The 24,795-nt window shown below is 31.9% G+C and overlaps 1 protein-coding gene and 1 long non-coding RNA gene across 8 annotated transcripts in view; one reads left to right on the forward strand and one right to left on the reverse strand.

The window, feature by feature from the left end:
• The window catches only part of LOC141456792 (furin-like protease 1), a 749,499-nt gene that overhangs the window by 705,367 nt on the left and 19,337 nt on the right, over positions 1-24,795 (forward strand). For 5 of the 7 annotated variants that reach the window (XM_074133067.1, XM_074133073.1, XM_074133070.1 and 2 more), the window contains exons 6-8: positions 19,561-19,726; positions 21,989-22,161; positions 24,507-24,716. In XM_074133067.1, coding sequence (XP_073989168.1) covers positions 19,561-19,726; positions 21,989-22,161; positions 24,507-24,716 — 549 coding nt within the window. Of the gene's footprint in view, positions 1-10,082; positions 10,208-18,296; positions 18,530-19,560; positions 19,727-21,988; positions 22,162-24,506; positions 24,717-24,795 lie in introns of those variants that run through there. The other 2 variants (XM_074133074.1, XM_074133071.1) reach the window with 2 other exon arrangements.
• Positions 10,825-17,839, reverse strand: LOC141456805 (uncharacterized). The gene is made up of 3 exons (XR_012460038.1): positions 17,613-17,839; positions 16,005-16,089; positions 10,825-15,525 (listed from the first exon to the last, which is right to left on the reverse strand). It is a non-coding gene; the product is annotated as an uncharacterized lncRNA (long non-coding RNA).

Raw genomic sequence — 24,795 nt, forward strand, 5'->3', positions numbered from 1 at the left:
CTGTCAAGAAGACACAAAGTGATGGGATGGACTGAAGTATATATAGTTCTAAATGAGATTGGAAGAGAGCAAAAAAGAAAATCTGGACATATGATTTCAAGATTCTAACTTTTACATTTTCTTCACCGTACAATAAGTTTCGGGAATGTATTTATATTTTTAGATTTTAGATTTTGTAAAAATGTACATTACACTGTAATCTAACATTCTGAAAATTTGGAATGATTCTAATTTTGTTTTACGTGGGACAGAAAGTACGAAGTTACAAGACTTATTTGTATAAATTTCATGGAACCAACTAAACGAAGTATCGAATTGCACACACTATTTTTGGAGGAGCTTAAAATTGAAACAATGTGTATCTGATAAAAATTCAAAATCAAACTTCTACACAAAAACAGTTCTACTGGGGAATCAACTCCTGAAGGATGATGACTATTCAAAACCGGACAGAAATAGGAAAACGCAAACTATGACGGAGAAAGTCAAGGATAAAGGCAGATACTGGAAAACTAAATAACAGATTTTCATTTAGGTTAGAAAGAATTAGAAGTGTATGTCCTCGCAAGTTCTAATTATAATTACTACATATAGAAGATAGTAATCAGTATAAAAGGATTATAAACACAGTGTTTTTATGGTAAAAACCAGAGTGGTAGGTATTTCATGGTCGGCTGGATAATATAGTTTATCTTCATTTTTCTTTTAGCCAGCGGTAGATAGCCAGTAGTAGCATGTGTTCTAGCAGAAGGATTGTTTTTAGTTTTGCTGGGGGATGGTGAAGGGAGTAAAACTTTGGACAAACCAGTACCGAAGTATGTGGAGTGGCGAGGAACAGGAACAATAGATTGTGGTAGTAAATGAAATGGATCTGGTCCCCTTCTTTGGTGCGCTAGGTTTTAGATTACTAACTTATCGAGGCAAAAGTACTCTTAAGAATTAAAGTGTGACTAGCCAAGAAAAAGTAGGACAATTTGTAATCGGGAGAAATTGTGTTTGTGTGTTAGTGAGTTTACTGTTTTTATACATGTTACGTATTTATGTAATTGGGTAGAAGTGAACATAAAACTCTAGGACTAGAATTTGTTATTTGTCTAAATTTTCACGATAATGTTTGTTCTTTCTTTCAAGCAATTACTTATTCTGATACGCTCTGATTTTGGGGGAAGAAAAGTGATATAAAGTTCAATCGATTTGGTCTTAACCAAGTATATCTAATACAATTTTAGAGCTTAGAGTGACACTGCCAGTCGAATCGTATTTCTTACAAGTTTGGAATTTTACAAGGTATTTTGAATTCTTGTTACTTCGTACAGGTAATGATGAGGCAGTGCTTATTATGCTAATTAAGACAATGATGAACAAACACAATATGACACTTGATGAACTGCACACCCGGAGGTGTGCATTTCAAATTATTTCTAGTGTTAAGCAAGAACACTGAACAGTCCATAGGACACAGAGCGGTCCAGGCGACGCCTAGAGGGTTCAAAGAGGAAAGCAACTGAACATAACTGAACATAAGTATTGGCAAGAGCGGAAAAAACTGGAGTATAATTTCCTGTATCGAGAAATTATCGAGAAAAGAAGCAAAAACGGGAGAAGAAAGATATGATTATGGAGTGATTTGGTGGAGGATTTTGGGATTGGAATTAGTTGCCCAACCAAAAAACTGCCCAATCAAAAAATAAGATGAACATTATGCATATATTTCACCTTGTTTTCGTGTTGAATTCGGAAAAAAAAACATTCATTCATTTTGGCCACAACTATAATCTTTCCCCCTGAAGTCCATGAGACTAATTGACCCCAGCTGGTCCCTTTCTAAGATAGTACATAAGTTAGAACCTTGAAGATCGAAGTAACAGAAAGCTGAGTAAATGTTCTCACAAGATATTTAGTAATCTTACGACAATATTCCCAACTTTAAAGAGAGCCCAGTATAACACATGTTCTCGCAAAGAATCTGTTTTAATTACATTAATACCAGAATATTAAAGTGCAGATCGTTATAGTTTGGTTTTGTTTGTGTGAGTGAGTATTTGTTACATGGGTTCGAGGTGATTGGCGTTCTATTTGCCAGTGTAAGCAATATCCGATTGGCCGAGACAACTTGGAACTTGGCCAATCCCCATATCTTTCCAGAGACAAAGCCACAACACGCTTATTTCATCCCCAGTATCCGCATAAAAAATTGAAGTTGTAAAACTTGACAACCATAATCAATTAGTCCTTCCCTACTTCTTCTTGTCTTTAAAAAATAAATAAATAAGTAAAAAAAAAACTTTACATCCTTCTGGTATGAATACATTTATGTATTTCCCTCCACCCAAGAAAATTAATTAAAATACAGCAGATTATTAACCATTTCCAATTAGTTTTTATCAGTTATTTAATCAAAAAACAATACTAAACGACTGGCTTCTCAATCGAGCCATAATTTGAAAAGAATAACCCTACATCAGTGGGTTTTCAATCAGTGTTCTGCAATACACTGTTGTTTCACAAATCCTTCACCTACATTTCGTGAAAGAAATAGTAATTTAAAAAAATAGAAAGAAAAAAGTGGTTCAAATGTAGGCGACACGATAGCCGAGCGGTTATGATACTAGACCCACAAAGCTGAGATGTATTGTTGGTTTGTTGGTTAGTGGGTTCTACTCCTGGCCTCTAGGTATTGGATTTTATTTAATGTTTAATAAACGAAATTTATAGTAAAGTATGTTAGGCGGTGGTAGGCTAGACCCGCAATGCTAAGATGTATTGTTGGTTAGTAGATTCAATTCCCCGGTCTCTAGGCTTTGGATTTTATTTAATGGTTAATATGAGAAATTTATTGTGAAGTATGTTAGGCGATTATAGGCTAGACCCACAAAGCTGAGATGTATTGTTGGTTTGTTGGTTAGTGGGTTCTACTCCTGGCCTCTAGGTATTGGATTTTATTTAATGGTTAATAAACGAAATTTACAGTAAAGTATGTTAGGCGGTGGTAGGCTAGACCCGCAAAGCTAAGGTGTATTGTTGGTTAGTAGATTCGATTCCCCTGGTCTAGCTCTTGGATTTTATTTAATGTTTAATAAACGAAATTTACAGTAAAGTATGTTAGACGGTGGTAGGCTAGACCCGCAAAGCTAAGATGTATTGTTGGTTTAGTAGGTTCTACTCCCGGTCTCTAGGTCTTGGATTTTATTTAATGGTTAATAAACGAAATTTACAGTAAAGTATGTTTGCTAGTCGCCTCCGTCCACGACATTTAATTTGTGGTAGTTGAATGTAAAGCTCGCGTGAATAAAATAGGCATTACTTTAAGTGATTCAAAAGTAGTAAAATTGCTACATTATTCAGAGACACAGAAAGCAACAACTAAAAGGGTATGAAAGGAGTATCGGTAATCTATCTAACTTCCTGTTTCTGGTAAGATTGCATTTTATATCAAACAAATGATGCAATGTTGAATAAAAAGTTGAATAAAGAGAATAAATCATATTTGTTTACAAAAATTCACAAGATGCTGTTTGTCTACAAGTCGAAAGACAAATTAAAAGGTATAATTATTCTAGAATTAGGTTCTTCGACACAAATCAACAAAAAATAATGAATCGCGATAAACTTGAAAACTAAGAGCAGGAAATGAGAATAGCATTGACGTTCGACTAAATACTTCAATAACACGTTTCACATTAAATTTATTCTTAAACTGGTTACTACAATAGTACTAATTTCTGTTAAACTATTTAGTATTTATAATAGTAATAAAGTGTAACTAATGGATTCCTATGTAACAATGCAACTTGCTAATTTTTCTCATTCCTTTCTAATAATTCACCATCATTGCAATCGATATTACTTCAAATTTTTGGTATGTCAGCGTTCCAATTTGAGAAATATCAATTAAAATGTTTTCCATTATTCTAAAAATATTTAGAACTACTGGGCTACTGGAATAACTTGTTGTACTGTTTCAGATTTTCGATTTTTGAGTTGTCAAGGGAAGTATTGGATTTTGGAACCCCCTCGAGACTGAATAAGAAAGCTCAAAAAATAGCAGAAAGCTCAAATTTAATATTTCTAGTCGAAACAAGCCATAGACCAATCAATTATTAAGTTGGCTAGACTCATAATTTTCTACGTATATTCTGAGTAAATGATTGTTATTATTGGAAAAATAAATTTTCTTTTTGTTTGTTTGAATCGATATATTCAGATTTTTAGCGAGTTTAAATACAGGTAGTTTCCTAAGAATGCTTTGGATTTGCTTTATTTAAAAAATGAAGAACAGGAGTTAAAATTTTAAGACGTCGTGCCTGTGCTGCACATTGTGCAAGTAGTACTTGCCCTGCAGCACTAGAAATTTGAAAGGGTCGTTTTAATTTAAGTATTTTTTACCCGGAGATTGGGGAGTACTGTCTCTGTTAGCCTGCTCGCTTAAGCAGTTGTCCGGAGGGCACCTCGAGGAGGTAGAGATCAGATTTAGCCCTCCAAAAATATGAGAAATGTTTTTAAAACACCATCCTACCCACCCATAGTCCGCATTCTAGGTGGTCCATAGCAGGCAGTAGAAACAAAACTCCAGACAATGGAGTATGCAGGAAGGTACCTGCATGAAAGGAAAGGAAACCGATTGGGAGCGATAATGCGCACGGCTATTCACGGGGATTGAGGCCTGCGATGGAGTACTGTCTGCTTAGCTTTGGACTTCGCTAGAATGACGGATATCCATGTTTATTTCTTTACAGATCAGGAGTAGCAAGAAAATAAAAATGCTCTGGATGGCGTTTGGAAAAAAACAGGTTTAATTAGCATGTAACCCAGTGGCCTCACAATGGGAAACCGAAAGGCCTAAACGGAAAAATATCCAAGATATTGAGGAACAGAATTGAAACAAAACAACCAGACAATAACAGAACAAACCTAAAAAAAAACAACCAGAAACTACACCAAAACGAATCAAGAAGTGTATCGTACACAAAAACCTACCAAGACGAAATCAGATAGAAACAAATTAAATCAATTAAAGTCATAAAAATTACAAAAAAAATATCATGCTTAGTAAACATGCAGAGATAGACTGACCTGTACAGCTGTACTTGGACTTGAAGTTCCGAAGAAGGATACTTATAGTGGCCATATAAATGAATAATTATAATTCCATTTATTTTACTTAAATGACTAGTGTCATTTATTTTTTTCATGCATTAACAATATCATGCAAAAGTAACATGCAAATGAAAAGAAGAGATTAGCTAAGTGGTCAGCATATTGGATTCTCACTGGGATATTCCGGGTTCGAATTCAATTGCTGGCCCTTAGTTTGTGTTTTCTCTCCTGAGGTTAGCAGTGCCCAGAAAAAGAAAAGCTTCGAACGCCAATAACCTCAGATATTGACGCTAAGATTTATTACAAAACAAAACAGAAATACAAAATAATTGAAGGTATGATGGAAAGACTAAAAAAAAATCAATGGAATTATAATTATCATTATAATAATCGTAAATGTTAACGAAGACAGAATAAATTTTGTTCAAAGAGCTCAAATTAATAAAATATATTATTTTGAGCTGCATGAAAGTTTTCCAGAGAGAAGAAAGTAACCTGGCCGTCATATACAGCTCACTATAAGTTCCTCGACTTACCTTGATAGCTAGCTGTTGGATGGGATATGTAACCATCACTTGCCAGTTACATATCCAACGATGATGCTTCTACTTCATCTGCACCGCATCAGTTTGTACATTGACGCAAAACAGTAAATATTGTTACGTATTTTACTGTGACGGAATTTTGAAGTATTTGACTTCCTTTTACTCCTGATTGGAGGAAATATTACCGGATGTTCAGCTGTTGATGTCTCGTAAACAAAAAAAAAAAGAAACCTTTTTTAAAGCAAGGATTGTAATTAAAGTAATTTGTAGGTCGCCAGGTTGCTGCCAAAAAGAAGACTTTGAAGGTACTCTTTGGCCTAGTTTCTGTTAAAGCTACTTTTAAAGACGTTTGTAAGATGGGTAACTCTCCATTGGAGAAGCATTGCAAGGATGAACTACTCGTAAGAATATTTCTATAAAGCTTTGGAAAGATCCTTACTCTTTTTCAGAACGGAAGTAGGAAAGTAAAGGAAGATCCACTGCCCTAACCGTTCAGGCTATTGTTCTTTGAGAAGATATCTGCAGGTCTATCTTCAAATCATTAAACAGGAAATGTGGCCAAGAGGATGGAACTTGGTACCATCTGTTTCGGGTCCCACTTTTAAGTTCAAAGTTTTTTTTTTATCTTAAAAAATTTGGTTTATTCTGAGTGAACTACCGGTGTAAAGCTTTCGTTTAAAGTTTCCGTTTAGCACAAGTTATTGTTCTACAAAAATACCGAACATTACTGGAATTCCGAATTTGTGAAAAATAGATTAATAGGTGTACAAATTTGTGCTGAACAAAAGCGGTAGCGGATTAAGAGGGGTCTGGAGGCCCCCCACTGGTTTTGATACAATCGACCCAAAAACCTTGGAGGAGACCGATAAAAAAATTTTGAAATTTTTTCCGACCCTCTCCAACCCCATAAAACCCCGTAAACGAGAAAAATGTGTTTTTTTGATATTTTAATTTTTTTCGAGCGTTCTAATCATTTTAAAGCGGTTCCAACGCAACTAAAAATTTATTTTGGATGGGTAGATGTTCCCTGAATTTTTCCGGTTTTTACTGTACAGTTAAATGAAGTGAAACATAGCTTTGAATGCAAAAAAAATCGTCATTTTCCATCGAGTCAGCCCAAAATGCCGAAGACTTGTTTTTAAAAAATCCCGATTTTTAACGATTTTTTTGGATTCAAAGCTATGTTTCACTTCATTTAACTGTACAGTAAAAACCGGAAAAATTCAGGGAACATCTACACATCCAAAATAAATTTTTAGTTGCGTTGGAACCGCTTTAAAATGATTAGAACGCTCGAAAAAAATTAAAATATCAAAAAAACACATTTTTCTCGTTTACGGGGTTTTTATGGGGTTCGAGAGGGTCGGAAAAAAATTCAAAAAATTTTTTTTCGGTCTCCTCCAAGGTTTTTGGGTCGATTGTATCAAAACCGGTGGGGGCCGCCAGACCCCTCTTAATCCGCTACCCCCTTTTTGGCATTTATTTTGTTGTGGCCCAGTTCATAGTACAGTTTGTTTTTTAAGTGATTTTAGTGACTCTAAAAATCATTGAGGTTGAGAATATAAGACCAAGTTTTAAAATGAGACGTGGATTTAACAACTGGGCTACCTTACATTGAACCTGTCTAGAGAAATAGCCATGAACTTCACTTTACTTATTGGTGTAAAAGGAAGTCATGAGAGGATACACATCAGATTAAAGAAAATAACACTCATTAAAAGATAATTTTTTAAAAAAAACCACTCCCGACACAGACGCCAAACACTCCCGGAATTTTAACACTCCCGGGAATTTAACAGCTGTAAAGAAAAGATAAATTAAGATTTTGTTTTTTTTTTTTGCTCCCCTCATCGGGAGCTGTGACGCTTGGGAGACCTAAGTGGATTTCTGGTGATGTCTTTATTCCAAAAGATAAGACGGGATTATTCTATTTTCTCAAATAAATAATGAGAGCAATTCTAAACTATGAATCCAAATCTGAAATGGAAATTTCCTATTTACCTATCACAAAATCTTTGTGTATTCTTTCAAAATTTTCGGAAATCTTTAAGAGTCAAGGTGATCTACTACTAATCTTGATATACCCATTAATCGACTGAATCTAATTTTATAAATATCTGATATAATTCAATTGACTAGTTATTTTACTGTTAAAAAATTAATGAGAAAATAATTTGATTTGACCTAAGTTTTAAATATGAAATTTAGAATGAAGTTGGCTTTAATTAATTATTTTTTACTAGAAAATCTCTACTGGGTAAAATTTCAAAAAGCCTGAGGGGCATTTGAAATTAAACTCTGTAAAAATAATTTAAATCAGAAAGTGAAAAAAGGTTAAACTTTCTAAAGTAATTTTGAACTTCTCCTGCAAGCTGAAAGAAAAATAAAATCATTCAAAGAAATTAAATCATGCTTAGTAAACATGCAGAAATAGACTGACCTGTTCAGCTCTACTGCAGCACTTGAAGTTCCGAAGAAGGATATTTATAGTGGCCATATAAATGTTTTAAGTAATTTTAATTCCAACTTAATCATAAAAATGACTAGTGTCATTTTTGCATGCATGATCTTGCATTAAGTGGAATTATAATTATTGTTAACACGAGTATGTTTTTTTTTTTTTTTTTTTTTAAAGAAATTTAATGAAATCTTAAATTGACACAACTTTTTTGTTTGTGAACTATAAGTGCCAATCTTTAAATTGTGGGGGATTGCCTATCAAGACATGAACATGACCATTACAATTCCCCGCCCTACCTTGAATGCTGTAGGATGGGATATGTAACAATATCTTGCTGTTACATATCCAACGATGTCTTTATCAGCTCGTCATCACTGGACACTTGACACAAGTTAAAAAAATGTAACGCAAAAAAATACTATACGCATTTACATTTCTATGGAGGAATTTTGAATACCCGAATTCATTTTTAAGCACTGGTTAAAGGTAACTTCATTTTTTAATTTAAAAAATGAACAAAACTCCCTACAGAATTACTCCCGGAAGATTAACACTCCCGCACTTCCTGTAAAAAAAAAAAAAATGCTATATTAATTTGTAGTTGGTAAAGGTTGTTTGTGTTGTTAGGCTGGGATACCCGACTAGTTCTAGCCCGATACTCCCTTCAAGGAACTATGACTGCACATCACATCAGAAACAAATGATTCAGTAAAAACCAGTCAAACTGATGTAAATTGTAGCTTAATGCAATCAAATCCATTGCGATCTAAACAATCTATGTGAGCCACAATTGGTATTAGAATTAGGCAGGAGTTTTAGGCGGAATGTAATGTGTACAATGTGTATGTGTAAGTGTGAATGAGTGTGTGTGAGTGTGGTGATGAGCTCGAGTTTACCTGTGGGTACGCTAAACCCGAATAGTTGCACACCTCAACTACCTCTGCAGGCCCTACTATATTGTATGCGAAGGTATGCAGTATTGCTGTTAGGTTGGGTTACCGACAGGGACGCCAAAATCCCTGAAAAAGTGGCTAGTCCACATCTCCGTTCAGAGTATCAAGCTAATATGTTGATTTTATTTTAATTTAATTGTGTGTGATATGTGTTTCCTTTGAAAACAACGGCAACGATTTCCCTTAAAAATGATGGGAAGTAACATTCATGCATTTTCATTTGTTTGAAGTACTTTTCTGGAAAGAGAAAATATAAGAGCTAACAGCTCTCTCTTGGATTCGAACCCGACTTTTCTCCTGATTTGTATGTACACACCAATTTTTCTTTTATGGATGCTGCGACTTCTGTAACAAAAAACTCAATATCTGTCATGAACTAGACGTTTATTATAATACAAATTTCAAAATTTAAATAAAACGATGTAATACAAAATTAAAATAATAATATTAGATACAGTGAGACTTGAAAGTTCACTTTTGAAAAATATGGGTAGAGAAAATTCTCTCTCCTCTAAATTTATCGTTAACATAGACGTGAACTTCCTTATAAGTCTCATTATCTCACTATTTAAGATGTTACTAGAATCTGAAGTGATACAAAATTAAGTTGGTCTTATTAGGTCTTTATTTAAAGCTGTTTCGATTTTCAGCTACTTATAGAAAAAGATGATTTAATTTAGTGAAACTAGTTCTTTTAATAATGTACATAATGATAAATTCATATTCATTTCGATTTGAATACTTAAATTGAATACAAAGTGGATTCTGAAAGATCGAATTTATTCTACTGATTATTCAATCAGTCTATTTTCAGTCAAACTCTTCAAAGTCATCTGCCCTCATATTGAGAAGAATGCCCTAGCCTAGCGTTTTTAGTATTTGGTCATAGAGCTGCTACCTATTGGTTTTTAAAGTTACTACAGTTAGTGTCAACTACCGACAAAAGATAGCGTTACCAGTTCATAAAAAGAACAGTTCACTGAGAGCGTAGGTTGGTTATAGTTAGGTTATACCATTGTAGCTTTGCAATCCAATATCAGTAGAATGATAATAGCACATTTTGACAAAGGAGACGTTTTCTAATTCGATAGATATGATAACACTTTAAGGAAGTCGGGGTAACCGAAACTGGTGACAGAAATCTCGGATCGGTAAGTGTTATCGATGATCATGGTCATGGCGTTTGTTAGGATGTGATCGAATGTCAAAAAATATTTTAGTGAATTTACTTTAGGTATAGTGTTGTACAGTATAGGGTCCGAGAAGTACCTAGATGCGTTTTTATAGACTTAGGCTTCTTGCCTTTAAGTGCAGTAAGTAAAAAAAAATCATGTAAAATAAATTGTTAAATGCTGTTCATTAACATCTAGTGATTAATTAATAATGCAAGTACTGAGACCTTTGATTAAACCAAGAACTCCCTACGTTAGTATCCCCTGTGTTTGTTAATTAATATAACTATATATGTTAACTTAAAACCTTTAATTTCTTCAATTGTTAAACTAATTAGCTCTGAGTTACTAATTTATCCAATCTTACGTTAATATTGGATTTTAACTAAACTCGGCATTTTTGTGTTTTATTTTGTGAGTATTAAAAAAAATATTCTTCAAGTTGTATCCATTGCTATTAATCACTTAAAGCCATCTTTGTGTCACCAATTCAATTTCTCTTAGATATCTCAAGGATCAAAGAAATTCAAACCACTTTCGTTCTCATGCTTTTCGTTCTATACAACAAAAAATAATTGGAATGTGTGGACTGTGTGATCATCAGAAGGAGAGAAGTCTGGATGGAAGCTAGGTTACAAAGAATTCCTACTCCAATTCATTCATTTTTGTGGCAACTGATGCAAAGTATTTTCGAAGCACAGGTAGCGCACATTGGCCAGGCATTATCCATCTCCTGCATTTGTGTGCTTGTATAGTATAAGTATCCCCACTTGGTTGCTTTATACTTCGAAAAAGTTTAGTCTAATTGCTTTTAAGCACTGTTCCTATTTTAGTGTCAAATCATGCGAAGTCGCTAGAAGTGGTACTTTATTACCCTACAGTAAACTGTTTGAGACTAATTGCTTAGTTGAGAATCGCCTTCCACCGTTTCTCTTAAATCAGTTACGTCAAAGGGTCTAATCTTATGTCAAGGCCCTTATCTCCTCTTTTGAAATGTTTAAACCAAAATTGTGCTGCATGAATTGACTGACCACTTCAACTTAAAATATTTTCGAGCTGCAGCTAATACTGAAATTTTTTGAAATAATGCTTGAATAGCAGAATTAGTAACTTCTATTCACACAACCTCATACTGTGTTCAACACTCGACTAAATGTTGCGTGATTGCCAAGTAATAATCATCGTTAAGTGACCTTAGTACCACGTTTAAGTTAGCTGCATTCATCTAAAAAGAAAATTTTTTAAATTAACTTGAATAAACAATAATTTTTATTCTGTATATTAGTCGTAAATGCGAAAAATCTGAGTTACCTTCTTAAATCATTACACTAAATCAAAAATTCATTCAAAAATTCTCAAATGATGCTTGTCATTGAGGGTCTAAAGATGCACCCATCCTCAAATTCGAGCTTTCCTTAGTTTTATGCTACCTTACCTTGGAGTTTGTTCAGCTATTTGACGATGAATAATGGCCCGTTGAATCCACTATCCAGGCACTGCAGCATGATGGCTTTGAGCCCTAACGATCTGATTTAGGCCGTACTAAATTAAAAAATAATCATGATATTCCTACCTTACTTCCGTATTTTTAAACATCAACAAAAAAATTTCATAAAATAAAAAACCATAGTTTTCTCTTACTCTTGACTGATCTTGTGTGTTAATTTCCTTAAATTCAACATTGTGTGATTGAAAATGTAAATTTTGTTTCAACCGTAGTCAATTTAACTATAAACCAACGGTATTTGTCACTATTGTAACTGCAGGAGACATTATTAAATGCAATATACAAAAACATCAAAAAATGTTTTAACATTTTCTTGGTATATAAGCTTCGCGAGGATTGCCTTTTGGGGAAAAAGAAAATAACCTGTAAAAGGAGAACGTCCCCGAAATCTCCGATGTGTAAACCTAAATCGAGAACAATGTGCCTTCGATGTTGGGATGTGACGAGTTCGTCAGATGCCCGAGAAAAAAAAGTACATTATCTACTCAACTGAAAGTAAATTACAAATTTCTTTGAAAGAGTAGGGAATTAATTGAATTCAAAAAATACTGAAAGTTCAAATGTTCAAATTAACTGACTATAAACCCGTTTTAGACTTTCATTTTGATTGTAACACTTTGATTATAGACTACGACTTCGTATTGCAGCTATTACTGAATAATACCAGCGTATTGTCGTAAACAAACAAAAACTTAAGTCCTCCCAGCAATTCGGACAACAGTCTCTAAAAAAATTTCCACTCTTTTAAAGTCCCACTAAATAAATTAAATCAGTTCTAACTTCAAAATTAATCCCAGTCAATCTCAATAACTACAGGCTTCAACCAGGAATCTCTCTATATTCTAAGCGTCTTTTCCTAAACCCACCCCGGATCCCAAGTTAAAGAGAGACCTAATTCTTATGTTAATTAACAATAAAAATCAGACCTTTTTAGGAAATTAATCTTTTTTGTTTATATAATTAAATTGTTGGTATTTTGAATTGTTTTCTTATTGACATTTCCGGCCTTTTTTGGGTGACTTATCCACACCCAGGTTAATGTCTTTTTTTTAATAATTCATGAAAAACGGGTAGGGGTTATTAATAAGCAATTTCAAAATAATAAAAATACTCACCAATTAGCATAACTGATTATACTAAATATACAGAAAGAATTGGTAAGAAAAAAAATGGTTTAGTAGAACATGTAACAACTTTAAACGAACAATTTTTAAAGAAAATGACCACAATAACAATATTCTAAAAGATAATAAAGAAACTTGTATAACTTTTTCATAAAAAGGTGATTCAAAAAGGAAAAAAAACTCGTTTATTATCATTATATTTATTATTAAATTGTAAAATCACAATATTATAAACACTACGTAAAAATATCCTATTTTAAAATTATGTATTTGCTGATGAAGATGGTCAGGAAGACAGACACTTATGGCGATTAAAAAATGAAAATAAGGAAATAAAAGAAAGTTGAGCAGAGAAAGATATTAATAGCGTTTAAAAAGAAAGTCATTCGAGGTTCAAGAAAAAAAAGAAAGAAGAACAAGCCCAAGAAGACGACAAAACACATGACATTGCCTCAAAAATTTAAAAAAATACCCCAGAGCCTGCCTTAGAACTAAAAACTGAAAATTCAACAAGATGCCACGAAATTCTCTAGACACAATATTATTTTATGAGAAATCTTCTAGAAGTATAAATCATTAAATTATGAAAAATACTGGAATAATGCATTCTTACAATTTAAATTTCCATGAAGTTGAAGATTCGACCATTGGGGTGGTAGATATTACTATCCTATTAAGAAATAGATTAAACATATAAAGGAATTACAGGGTGGAATGACGTTCTGAAATTAAACTTGGCAGAGATCATCGAAGGAATGGTATTGAGTGTTTAAAGAGTTGATTTTAAATAAAATATAATTACAATGCTATTAGTTGGTATAAAAACGTATGTACAGAGGACACATTTTATTATAATTTTTGACAAGTGCAATAGAAAAAGATTCATTGTGATAGCAAAGTAATCTAATTATTAAAAGTAGTTAAAATGAAAACAAAACATTAATTTTAGCAATGAACAGTTTTGCAGATTTGAATTCCCAGAAGTTAAAGGTATGGTTACTGATAGCGGTTCAAAATAGCTGTCAGGCATGGCATGTCTCTGCTTCGAGGTGGTTATTTACCACAAACTTTTCTACTTATCAACATTATTAAAACAGAAAAACAGTCAGCAATCAACATTGCAAAAAAAAAGAAATTGCCCAGCTTTAGGGTTTGACCTACGAGTATTAAGTAGTTCGAACGCAAGGCATGGAAAGCAGCCGAGCACTACGATAGATATGTAGTGGAACAACACTATATTAGACCAAAATCCTTATCTTTACATACAAAATCTGGTCAGAGTGCAGATGAAACCTGATGAGAGAAACAGACCTTGGAGTTTAGGAAAATTCGTCCAGGCTAGAGGAATATCCAACGAAATCGATGTCGACATCGAAAATTTCATCGATGAAACAGACGGTTCATTCGAAAATATGACAGCAACCAAAATGAAGAAATAAGGATGTTGATAACTATTTACATAGTTAATGTTAAGGGAATTAATATTTATAATGTTATATATATTCCCGGTTGAGGAATTTGTTAGGTCGTAGTCAGTTGCTCTGCTAGGGTCGGTCCGTTCTTAATACGTTTTTGCATCCTCTGATTTCGGATTTGAGATAATTTGTTTACAAAACTCTCCCATTCACACACACTTATTCGAGGATCTCGAAACAGATATTCCGATGAAAATTTTAACTCAAATATTTGATATGATAGCAATTCTTTCCTTATTAGTAAGAGAAAATAAAAAAAAAATAAGAAAATAAAATGGAAGTGAAAATGCAATTCAAAAAGAAACATTTGAAATGCTTCGAATTGAATGATTATTAGAAATAATTGCGAAGTATTGGAAGAGAGTTAAAGATAAGAAAATTAACAAAAATACAGCGTAAATTTAATTAGGAAATGAGGATACACATTTCAGTGAACGGTAGATTTGGAAATTAAGGAAGGAAAGAAAAGTGCTAAGGAAAGTTAAAGAAGATTAAAGCAAAGATGTACCAGAGGAAACTGAAGATAGTAATTTTATTGGGACAGAAATTATTGAAGTTTTGGAAATAATTTTTAAAATTTTAAATAAAACATAGCGATCTCACTATCGAATTTTTTCAATCACAATTTTACATCAATACAAAACAATAAAGATCATAAAAACTAAAGTATTGAAAACAAAAATTAGAAATACTTCTAAAATCAAATTTATTCAAACTTTTTTTATCACGTGTCTAATTATTAATAAATAATAGGGCGATCCACTTTTCATAATTATTTCATAACTTCAACGAATTTTTTTGTCTAATTTGAAATTCCTCCTAAAATAATTTATATGGAAAATACATTTGATAACTCAAATTAAATTTTACAGTAAGACACTTGTACGAGAGTATTACAGTTTTAATATTGAACATTTAAAACTCGTTCTAAATTTAGGTTTGAATTCATTAAAAAGAATAATTCACTTCCTTTTTAAGTAAAACTATTTTTTACTTTTTCTTACTGGGTTATTAAAATGGTCCAGACCAAAATACCTGAACCAAAAATATTACAATGAAATTCTCATACCTGCTTGAAATAACGATTAAAAATTAATTTGAAATTGCATTTTTTACCGAATTACTTCTGTAGAATTCCACTTTCCACTGACAAAGAAGCAGGGATGTTGATTAAATCTCCTCTCGGATCGCCTAAAGAAATAAAAATAAAATCATTAACCCAATTAATTAATTAAATATCAATATTAATGAGTCAAATTAGAAACGTTTCTTGACTTTCACTTGGGATAACATGAAAAGGTTAAAATATAAAGAATAAGAGCAAAAAATTATAAAGACAATTTTAAATATTCTACGCTATAATTTCCATCTACTTTGTATTTCTAAAATGAACAAAAAAGAGATCAATTTTAACATTTGAGAATTATAAATTTAAATAAAAAATAATAATTGAAAAATTACTATTGTAATTATTTGAAAGCGACAGCCATTTTGCTTTCCCAGTGCATGCTGGGACATAAAAATTCTCTGTTCATCAATTTGCTTTTATTGAGCAACAATTATATTTAAGTTCAAAAAAATTTTGTATTTTTATTCGTAATTTACCACTTAATTAACTGCAATAAAAATAAGATGGAAAAAAATAACTTTAAAACTAAAAAGTTACTTACAAGAGCCACATGTTCACCAGTCAGGAGCAAGAATGGAACTGCCTGGAGAAAAGATAGTCCCTTGCCGGACATGTTTTTTCTTAATCTTAAAATTTAATTAGTATTAGATCAGAAATTTTGTTGAAATAGATGTTACTTGAAATTAAATCAAATTATAGCTTGCAATGAATCGTTTAAAATAATCTTTTTTGTAAATTAATTTGGAACTACTTGATACACGTCACGCGGAAGATGATCTTGAACAACAATATATATTATAACAATATATAACAATATATATATTATTATTATTAAGATGTTATATATATTGTTATATATATATATATATATATATATATATATATATATAACAATATATAGTATTTGGAAACAAAAAGTAGTTCCAACTTAAATTTATTATTATTATGTTTTTTCTTTTAAAAATTGTTACAATTAAAAATATTTAAGTCTAAATTAAGTTTTTACATTTAATTTTTTTTTAAATTCATTTTTTAGGAGGAAAATAAACTGCTCACTTTTACGACTTATTTAAGTCATACCCAAAAAATTGCTCGATAGATTTTTTAAAAATTGAAATTTTTGTTAATTAATTAATTATTTTTATATTAAATTGGTATTAGAAGCTACCTTGAATTGAAAACGCATTTTTAGGGAGCCCTAAGACGTAGTTCCACTCCCCCACAGCCTCCTTAAAACCTCGCCTCAGAAAATTCTTTTTGGTAAAAATGATAGAATATTACATAGGTAAATGAAGTACAAAAATTTAAGAAAATTGTTGAAGTCGTTTTTGAGAAAATCTTCTAATCAAGGTAAAGCACATAATGTAACCTTGTCTGAATTTTTTTCGATTCTCTCAAATCGGATTGGTAAAATATTAACTCGAAATACTGTTTAAATAGAAAAATATTAAGGTAATTAGTGTACAAAATTCAAACTAAACCGTCAAAACCTTTTTCAGAAAAGGAATTGAAATGTCTCTGTGTTATCTGTAAACGTTCATCCAAATTGAAATTTTTGCCTGGGTTAGTTGTTTTATCATCAAATTATTATATTAAACTTAACAACAGTAAATCAGTTTCTATTATTCAATAAATTTTATCTTTAAATGGCCCGAATATTCATTCAAATAGAAATTTGAGCATGCAAACATATCTTCTTTGTAATATCTTCAGTTGATTCATACATCCTGAAGAAATAGTTTAAAGCAGTCTCAAAGAACAAAAAATGGATCATTATGAATAGATAACAGATTAAAAAAAAAAAACTAACTTGGGCATTACTTCTACCCAGATACTTAAAGGAATTAACACATTAGAAAGTTACTTATTAAATTCCCAATTAAATGTAACTTATTTAAAAAAGAAACGTTTTAACTAAGTTCAATCGGTTCATTAAATTTAAATAAGATGTTTTCATTTTAAAATTCCTGACTTAATTGGATAGCACATTGGATTCCGAAAATTAATTTGCAACTGTTAAATGAAGTAAATATAAAAATTCTTTGAAAGAAGTCTAATGTAGCGTGTTGTACACAATATAGCTTTTCTATAGAAATAAAAATAATAATAATAATCATTATACAGGCTTATATTTAAGAACTTCACTTACCTGTTAACAAACTCTTCTCACAGTTAAAGCATTTCGGTTTTCAGAAAGAAAAATTATCTTACATGATTAATAATTTTGCATCCAAGATATGTGTATTCTCAAAGTTACAGAAGAATTATTTCACTTAACATTTACTTAGTTAATTGCAAATCTCAACATATTCTAGAATACATCCTAGATTAGGTTATTACACTTTCCATCATTTGTCAGTATGAAATGTAAACAACTTTATCAATGCACAATCGATTGTTTAAAAATAAGTTGTAGTTCAATAGTAAATTAGTAAACTTGTTAAAGGTTTATTCAATTTAGACAGTCTACAATTTAACAATCTTCAAAAGCTATCATTTTATTACTATTATTTAATTATTAATTTCTTGCAGAATTAGATGTAATATTTTGTATTACAACTTTAACATCTTTCGTAATGTGTTTGTGTTAGTAATTGTGATTTCATTTTCAAAGAGAGGCCCCACATACAATTTAAGAACAACTAAATTTAAAAAATGGGAAAAATAATGTCATTTAGAAATATCTTTACATATCTTTATGAAAAAAATTGGAAGGATTAAGCGCAGTTGAATGGTTAGAAAGATATATTATTTAACTAACTTTTTAGTATAGGCAAATCTTATGTGGTACCCACGTAATTCGTAATGTAATAACTCTCGCCATCATTTGGAGAGATAAGGACTAAGGAGGGCTCCCTCACCGAGTTTTCTTTCAAGATCGCAGTGACAAGTAGATGGTTGTCACTCAAACTCGGTATTTTTAAGGTTTCCTTAATGTAGGAAATTTTTGCAAGAACATATTCAATTAATAGTGACTATTAGTGATGCATTATAACATCATTCCTAAGCAAAATTAATGAGGAAATGTCTTCTCCATTTGCTGCTTGTCAATTTTATAACTGTCAGGTATGAGCTTTTATATGATACAGAGAAGTAGTTTTCTTAAGAAAGAAAAAAGAAACTTTACTTAAATAAACTAAAGCACATATTAATGTTATTTATTAATTATTGCCATGTTGTTATTATTTATAATTAATTTCAAGTACATCTCCAACATTTGTTAATTTATTTTATCTTAATCTAGACTCTTGCTGTCTTAAATCTAACTTTTGATGGTTTAAACTTTTTGGCTAAGGTTCATCTATGTAGTTTTAATTTATCAAGATAATGGTCGTGATAAAAAATGCCAAACTCATTTTTTTCGTAGTTAATATCTGTTACAAAAGATAAAAATTAATTAAAATGGACAATATTTCAATCTGTCACGCTGTTGTTAGTCAGTTTAAAGATTTAAAAATAATTTTATTTACAGAAATGAACGTGTAATTGTGAGTAGATCACATTAAATACTTAAATACATTAAATAGGCGTGTTCACAACTCCTGAGAGGAACGCAATATATGTACTAAGAATTAATGTCTTAAATTTCTCAAAAATTATCTGAACAAACCACGCAAATTCCACGAACTGGGAACTAAAATATAGTATTCTTAGTTCTCTTGGGCTTGTTGGCATGAGGTTGCCATTGATCATGCCAAGAGGTTGGTGTTGTATCTCTTTTCATGGGGGCAGAAACCTTTTCTGGGTTAAGTTGGAATACTTCCTCCCGGGGATGTAGGAAAGTGAAAATTTGTATGAACAGTTACATCCGTAAGAGAACTGAGACGCACATGGCTGAATGTAGATATGTTTCGTATAGCGAAGGATTGATTAAAGGGGCATTATGAACGTAGAACACGTGAAAAACCTGAGTCCAGAGTGTGGTGCATATGTGAAGAGCTATATAATAAGAGATACATAAAATAATCCTGGATTACTTGGAATTTCACTACTATTTGTAATAATTTCTTTAAAAGTATTCCTCAGAATTGATTTTAATTTAATTTTTCTTTTCAGATATTCCGTTATTTTTATTTTATCTGACTTCTACTTTTCAGGATCCCCAAGCTAGTTTCGACGTCAACAGTCACGATGATAATCCTATGCCGAGATACGACATGATAGATTCAAACAGACATGGGACCAGATGTGCTGGAGAAGTGGCAGCAGTAGCTAACAACACCATCTGCTCTGTCGGCATTGCATACAAAGCGAGTGTGGGAGGTAACTTTGTGAATTTTCATTTCATAGTGTACTGAAGTGATTTTTATTTAAACAGTAATCTATTTGTTGAGTTAGTAAAGAATTGTTTTTATAACTTGGGCCTGCGACATAGTGATTGTACTAATTGAACGAGAGTTCATGTAATATTTTGCTTACGGTAAAGGAATTATCTGTTTTACTTGTAAGCCAAAGATCCAGGGTTCATGCCCCGGCATGTTGCCCTTAGTATTTTGTTTTGCCTAGGTTAGTGATTCGGATATAAATGACGTTAGGTGTTGACGCGCGTAAAGTTCAGAAACAAAAAAATATTCAGTTAAATATCCTTTAACTTGAATGAATACAAAAATTAAACACAATTTTGGTCACCGGTTACTTCTAGAGTCAGTGCGAAACCTAAACGTTTTCTAGAGAATTATGACAGATATGTGAAGTGGATGAATTAGATAAGACCATAGTCGAATGTGTATCTCGTTGGGTATATTCCGTTATTTAAGCGGTAGACAGATCATGTTACTTGCTTGCAATTCTCAAAAGAGTGTATTCATTGAGTCAGGAGGGAAGAGAATGGTTTGGAAGCCGAAAATTAGGTGGATGGACAGTACCTCTAATGATCCAGCGCCAGAACTGGAGGAGCTTAATAAGGAGTAGAGTTCGTCTTTGGGGTGATAGAGTGTTGGAGTAGGATACTTAAGGCGAGAGCATTAAGAAGTTAGTCATTGCAATTTGAAAAACTGATTTTGTTGAAAGGATTTCCTGGGTACATGAAAATAAATATCAAAAAATTTAAAAATTAATTGAATCTTTTTATTTAAAACTGCATCTGGCAACAGTTGAATCTGATTTTAGGGCTAACAGTTTGTAAACAACCGTAAATTTAATCTTCGAGTGGTTGAAGTCATCTCCTTTTTTCAGTGCAGTCCGCAATGACTAGATTCCTAGTTTAAAGCCAGTGTGCCTACTATCTCATTAAGTGCAAATTAAATTTAAAAAGTCAGTGATCCTGTTTCATACAAATAACTAGTTCCTAATATAATGTGATTAATGCTAGCATGAATAATAACGATATGAAAAATTAAAGTATTTCATCTAGAACTAAAACATTAAGACTTGCATTAAATATTAAAGATAAAAAATTAAAACCATCCTAATTTAAAGGAATACATTAAAATAAACCTGTATTCTCTAAAGCTTCTAAAATGCTCATCTTGTATTCAAGAATATTAAATTGGTTACATCCATTTCTCATTTAGCTTGCATTATAATCTATTTGATTATTTTTCGTGTGTAGTGTTGTGGTTTTTCAGTGTAAAAACTTATTTACGTTAATGAAACGGGAATGAAATGGGTGGAATTCTACAAGAAGCTATCATTCAGTAAGTTTTAATAAATAATGAAAAAAGTTGTAATTGTTTTAAATATATTATTTGTTTCTTAACTTAATGAATTAATCTTACGTGTGAATTTCTGAATAATTCACAACAGTATCCTTATTACAATTGTTACGTCATATTATTACTACAAATTAATGCCTATTATTTCTGGAGGGTGTACAAAATTAGCTGTTATGGATGCTACTTCTTGAATATAATTTTTCTTGGGGGTTAACATCGATTTGGGAGATATACCTTAAAGACTATTATTCTTAAAATATGAAGTATCTCATAATGGAAAAATCTTTAAAATGACTATTGCTAACAGAATTAACTCTTAAATCTTTCATATCTCGCATTTCGCACTGCTACGATGAGTTGAAGTAGCTTTTTCCTGTCTATCGCCGCCAATATTTTTTGGCTTCTTTCCTTTTTTCAAGACATCCAGTCTCAAAGGCCTTCCTATATTTTTCAACTCCTTAAGTTTAAATCCTCGATACATTCCCGTAATACTAGATCTCGCTCATCTGATCTCTATATTCCCTCTCACCGTACCTCATCCTTTGACAAATCCTTCCTAATACGTGCTACCTCTTTCTGGAACTCCTTACCTTTATCTGTCCGCCGTGCTCCTGCCCTATCTATCTTCAAATCCCGTCTATTCAGTTATCTCCTTTCTATTCAGCTTCCTCCGAAATTCTAATTATTATAATTTATTTCCTTAATTTCTGCTGTTATTTTTATTTTCACTTTTTGTAAATACTTATTTATTTATTTTCTTTTAATCACAGGCCAAACTATTAAGGCCTCTATTTATTCTTAGGGGACAATTGTCCCAGAATAATAAATTTCTTTTCTATTCTATTCTCTCTTCTTTTCGAAAATTTTCCAGGTGTTCGCATGCTGGACGGAGACGTGACTGATGCAGTTGAAGCTAGATCTTTATCCTTTAACCCCCAACATATAGATATATATTCCGCTTCCTGGGGACCGGACGATGACGGTAAAACTGTGGACGGACCTGGAGAACTAGCAATGAGGGCCTTCATTGAAGGTGTGACTAAGGTTGGTTATGTTTCTAAAGCGTAAATTACGATTCTTCCAAAAATTAATCAATAGAAATTGCTAAAAGTAAGGTTTAAAGAAATAAGAATAAAGAACTTAATTCATACAAGGCGAAAGGTACTTAATTAAATCAAAAGAGCGTTATATTTGTAATCATTCATTTGCTTTTACCAAAAATTGTCAAAATGTCAGTTTGCTGGGAGCTGTAAGAAGAAGAGCGGTTATCTCAATTAATTAGTTCTTTTGTAATTTCAAGTATCCAAACTCGTTGGAAACAAAAGTCAAGTATTTTGTACAGTAACAGTATTGTACAGTACAGTACAGTATTTTGTACTTGTTCTTGTACAAAACGTTCTTTGAATTCGTATCCTTCCGTCTGAAATAAATTGCTACTTTAATTTATTTACATTTACTAGACAGAATTTTGATCAAAACCAAAAACTCTAAAGGATTTTTTTCTGTACTGGGTCTATCCAATTGAGATTAAACTATATTTTGGCTGCATTTGTGCCTCATGTAATCCCTTATTCAATTTCTAAATAAGAGCACTTTTTCATGAATTAAGATTTGATTCTTAATTAAGATCCCAGGCACCCAAATTCATATTACCATTCTAGGTGTCAGCTAAATATTAAGGCCGAGTAAGGAGACCCTTTGTTTATTCCTCTGAAAAATAATTAGGCGGTGTACTATTAAAGACAATTATTATTTATTTATTTATTTATTTATTTATTTACAAGACGGGCAATCACCCAGTTACAAAGAAATATAATTTAAAATAACATTTAATAATAACTCAATATATAATAATTATAGAATACACATATATCATACATTTATACATATATATATCGTAGAATAGAAATAAAGATAAAATAGAAATAATATATACACATAATTTACTTAATAGATGAAAAATACTTCAAAATATGTACTATAAAATATACTTTAAAAATAGAAACTTTACTCAATTAATAAATCTTAATATCACAAATGACCGGTAAGTTTTCCCTAGTACCAATCACCGCAAAATCAGCTATTTAACAAATGTTTCAACTCGATCATGTTGGTGTTGAATATATCAAAATCAGCGGGTAGATGATTAACTTGATCCGCAACTCTTGGAAAATAACTGAACCTACGATAATTAGTACTATGGCACACTTTAGAAAACACTTGCTTTTGTCTAGTACCGTTTGTTGGCACGTGAAAATTTAACAATGATAAAAGTTCAGGGCAGTTTATATTATTATTTAGAATTTTGAAAATAAAATTTAAGTCTGTGGCTTGTCTACGAAACTGTAAAGTACTCAAACCAGTAAATTCCATTACGTCATCGTACGGTACCTCCGTCATGGCTTTTGTCTCTCGATACCAGAGCAATCTTAGGAATCTTCTTTGAAGTGATTCAAGTTTGTTGACGTAAGTTTTCTGATAAGGAGACCATAAAGCAGAGCAGTACTCAAGAATAGGTCGCACCATTACTTTGTAAAGGATAATTATGGTTCTGACATCTTTAAAGTTTCGAGTAGATCTAGATATAAAGCCAAGCATTTTATTTGCCTTTGTGACTATGGAGTTCATGTGGAGGTTGAATGAAAGGTTAGCACAGAACGTAACACCAAGGTCCTTCACTACATTAGATCTACTTAGAGTTGAAGCATGAAGAGAATAATCGAAGTTTGTACACGTCCGACTACGATGATAGGATACTACCTTACATTTAGAGATGTTTAGGCTCATATCATTTTCATCGCACCAAACACTCAGTCTATGAAGAGAGTTTTGGAGGAGGAGAAAGTCATCCGCAGAGTTAATGGCAGTATAAATCTTTAAATCGTCAGCAAAAAGCAGAAAGTTTACTGAATTGAGACATGTAGATATATCATTGATAAAAATTTTGAATAAAAAAGGGCCAAGAATAGAACCTTGAGGTACACCAGATGATACAAGAAATTCTTCTGACATTAGTGATTTGTATTTAACAGATTGATGTCTTGCGGTGAGGTAGGAGTAAAACCAGTCAAGTAGTGATCCATGAATTCCACAATGGGATAGTTTCTGAATTAGTTTGGAATGATTGACACGATCAAAAGCTTTGGCGAAATCGAGATATACAGCATCGACCTGCTTGGCAGTAACTAAGGCTCTCCGCAGATAGTCCTCAAATAGTAACAAATTATAAAAGATCAATCTCTTGAATGCAATAAATATTGGAAATTAATTCAGAAATCTTTGATTAAAATGAATAAAATATTGTTTTTTTTTAAATAATATTGAATGTCATGAATGATATTTTATTTAATTATTTATCTGTTTAATTTTATGAAATTTTATTCTTATAGGGTCGAGGTGGCAAAGGTTCAATATTTGTCTGGGCTTCAGGAAATGGTGGCAGGGACCATGATAATTGTAACTGTGATGGTTATACAAATTCTATATGGACGTTATCAATATCCAGTGCAACAGAAAATGGTCTAGTGCCATGGTATTCTGAAGCATGTTCTTCTACGTTAGCAACAACTTATAGTAGCGGCTCTACTGGAGAAAAACAAGTAAGAAAATCAATATTTTTAAATTTGTCTTTAAACAAAAAAAACATTTTGGGGTCTTGTTAATCCATTTTTTTTTTTT

This window comes from Rhodnius prolixus, unplaced genomic scaffold (assembly GCF_049639745.1).
Source record: "Rhodnius prolixus isolate KJV_2025 unplaced genomic scaffold, Rpr scaffold_10, whole genome shotgun sequence".
Taxonomy (NCBI): domain Eukaryota; kingdom Metazoa; phylum Arthropoda; class Insecta; order Hemiptera; family Reduviidae; genus Rhodnius; species Rhodnius prolixus.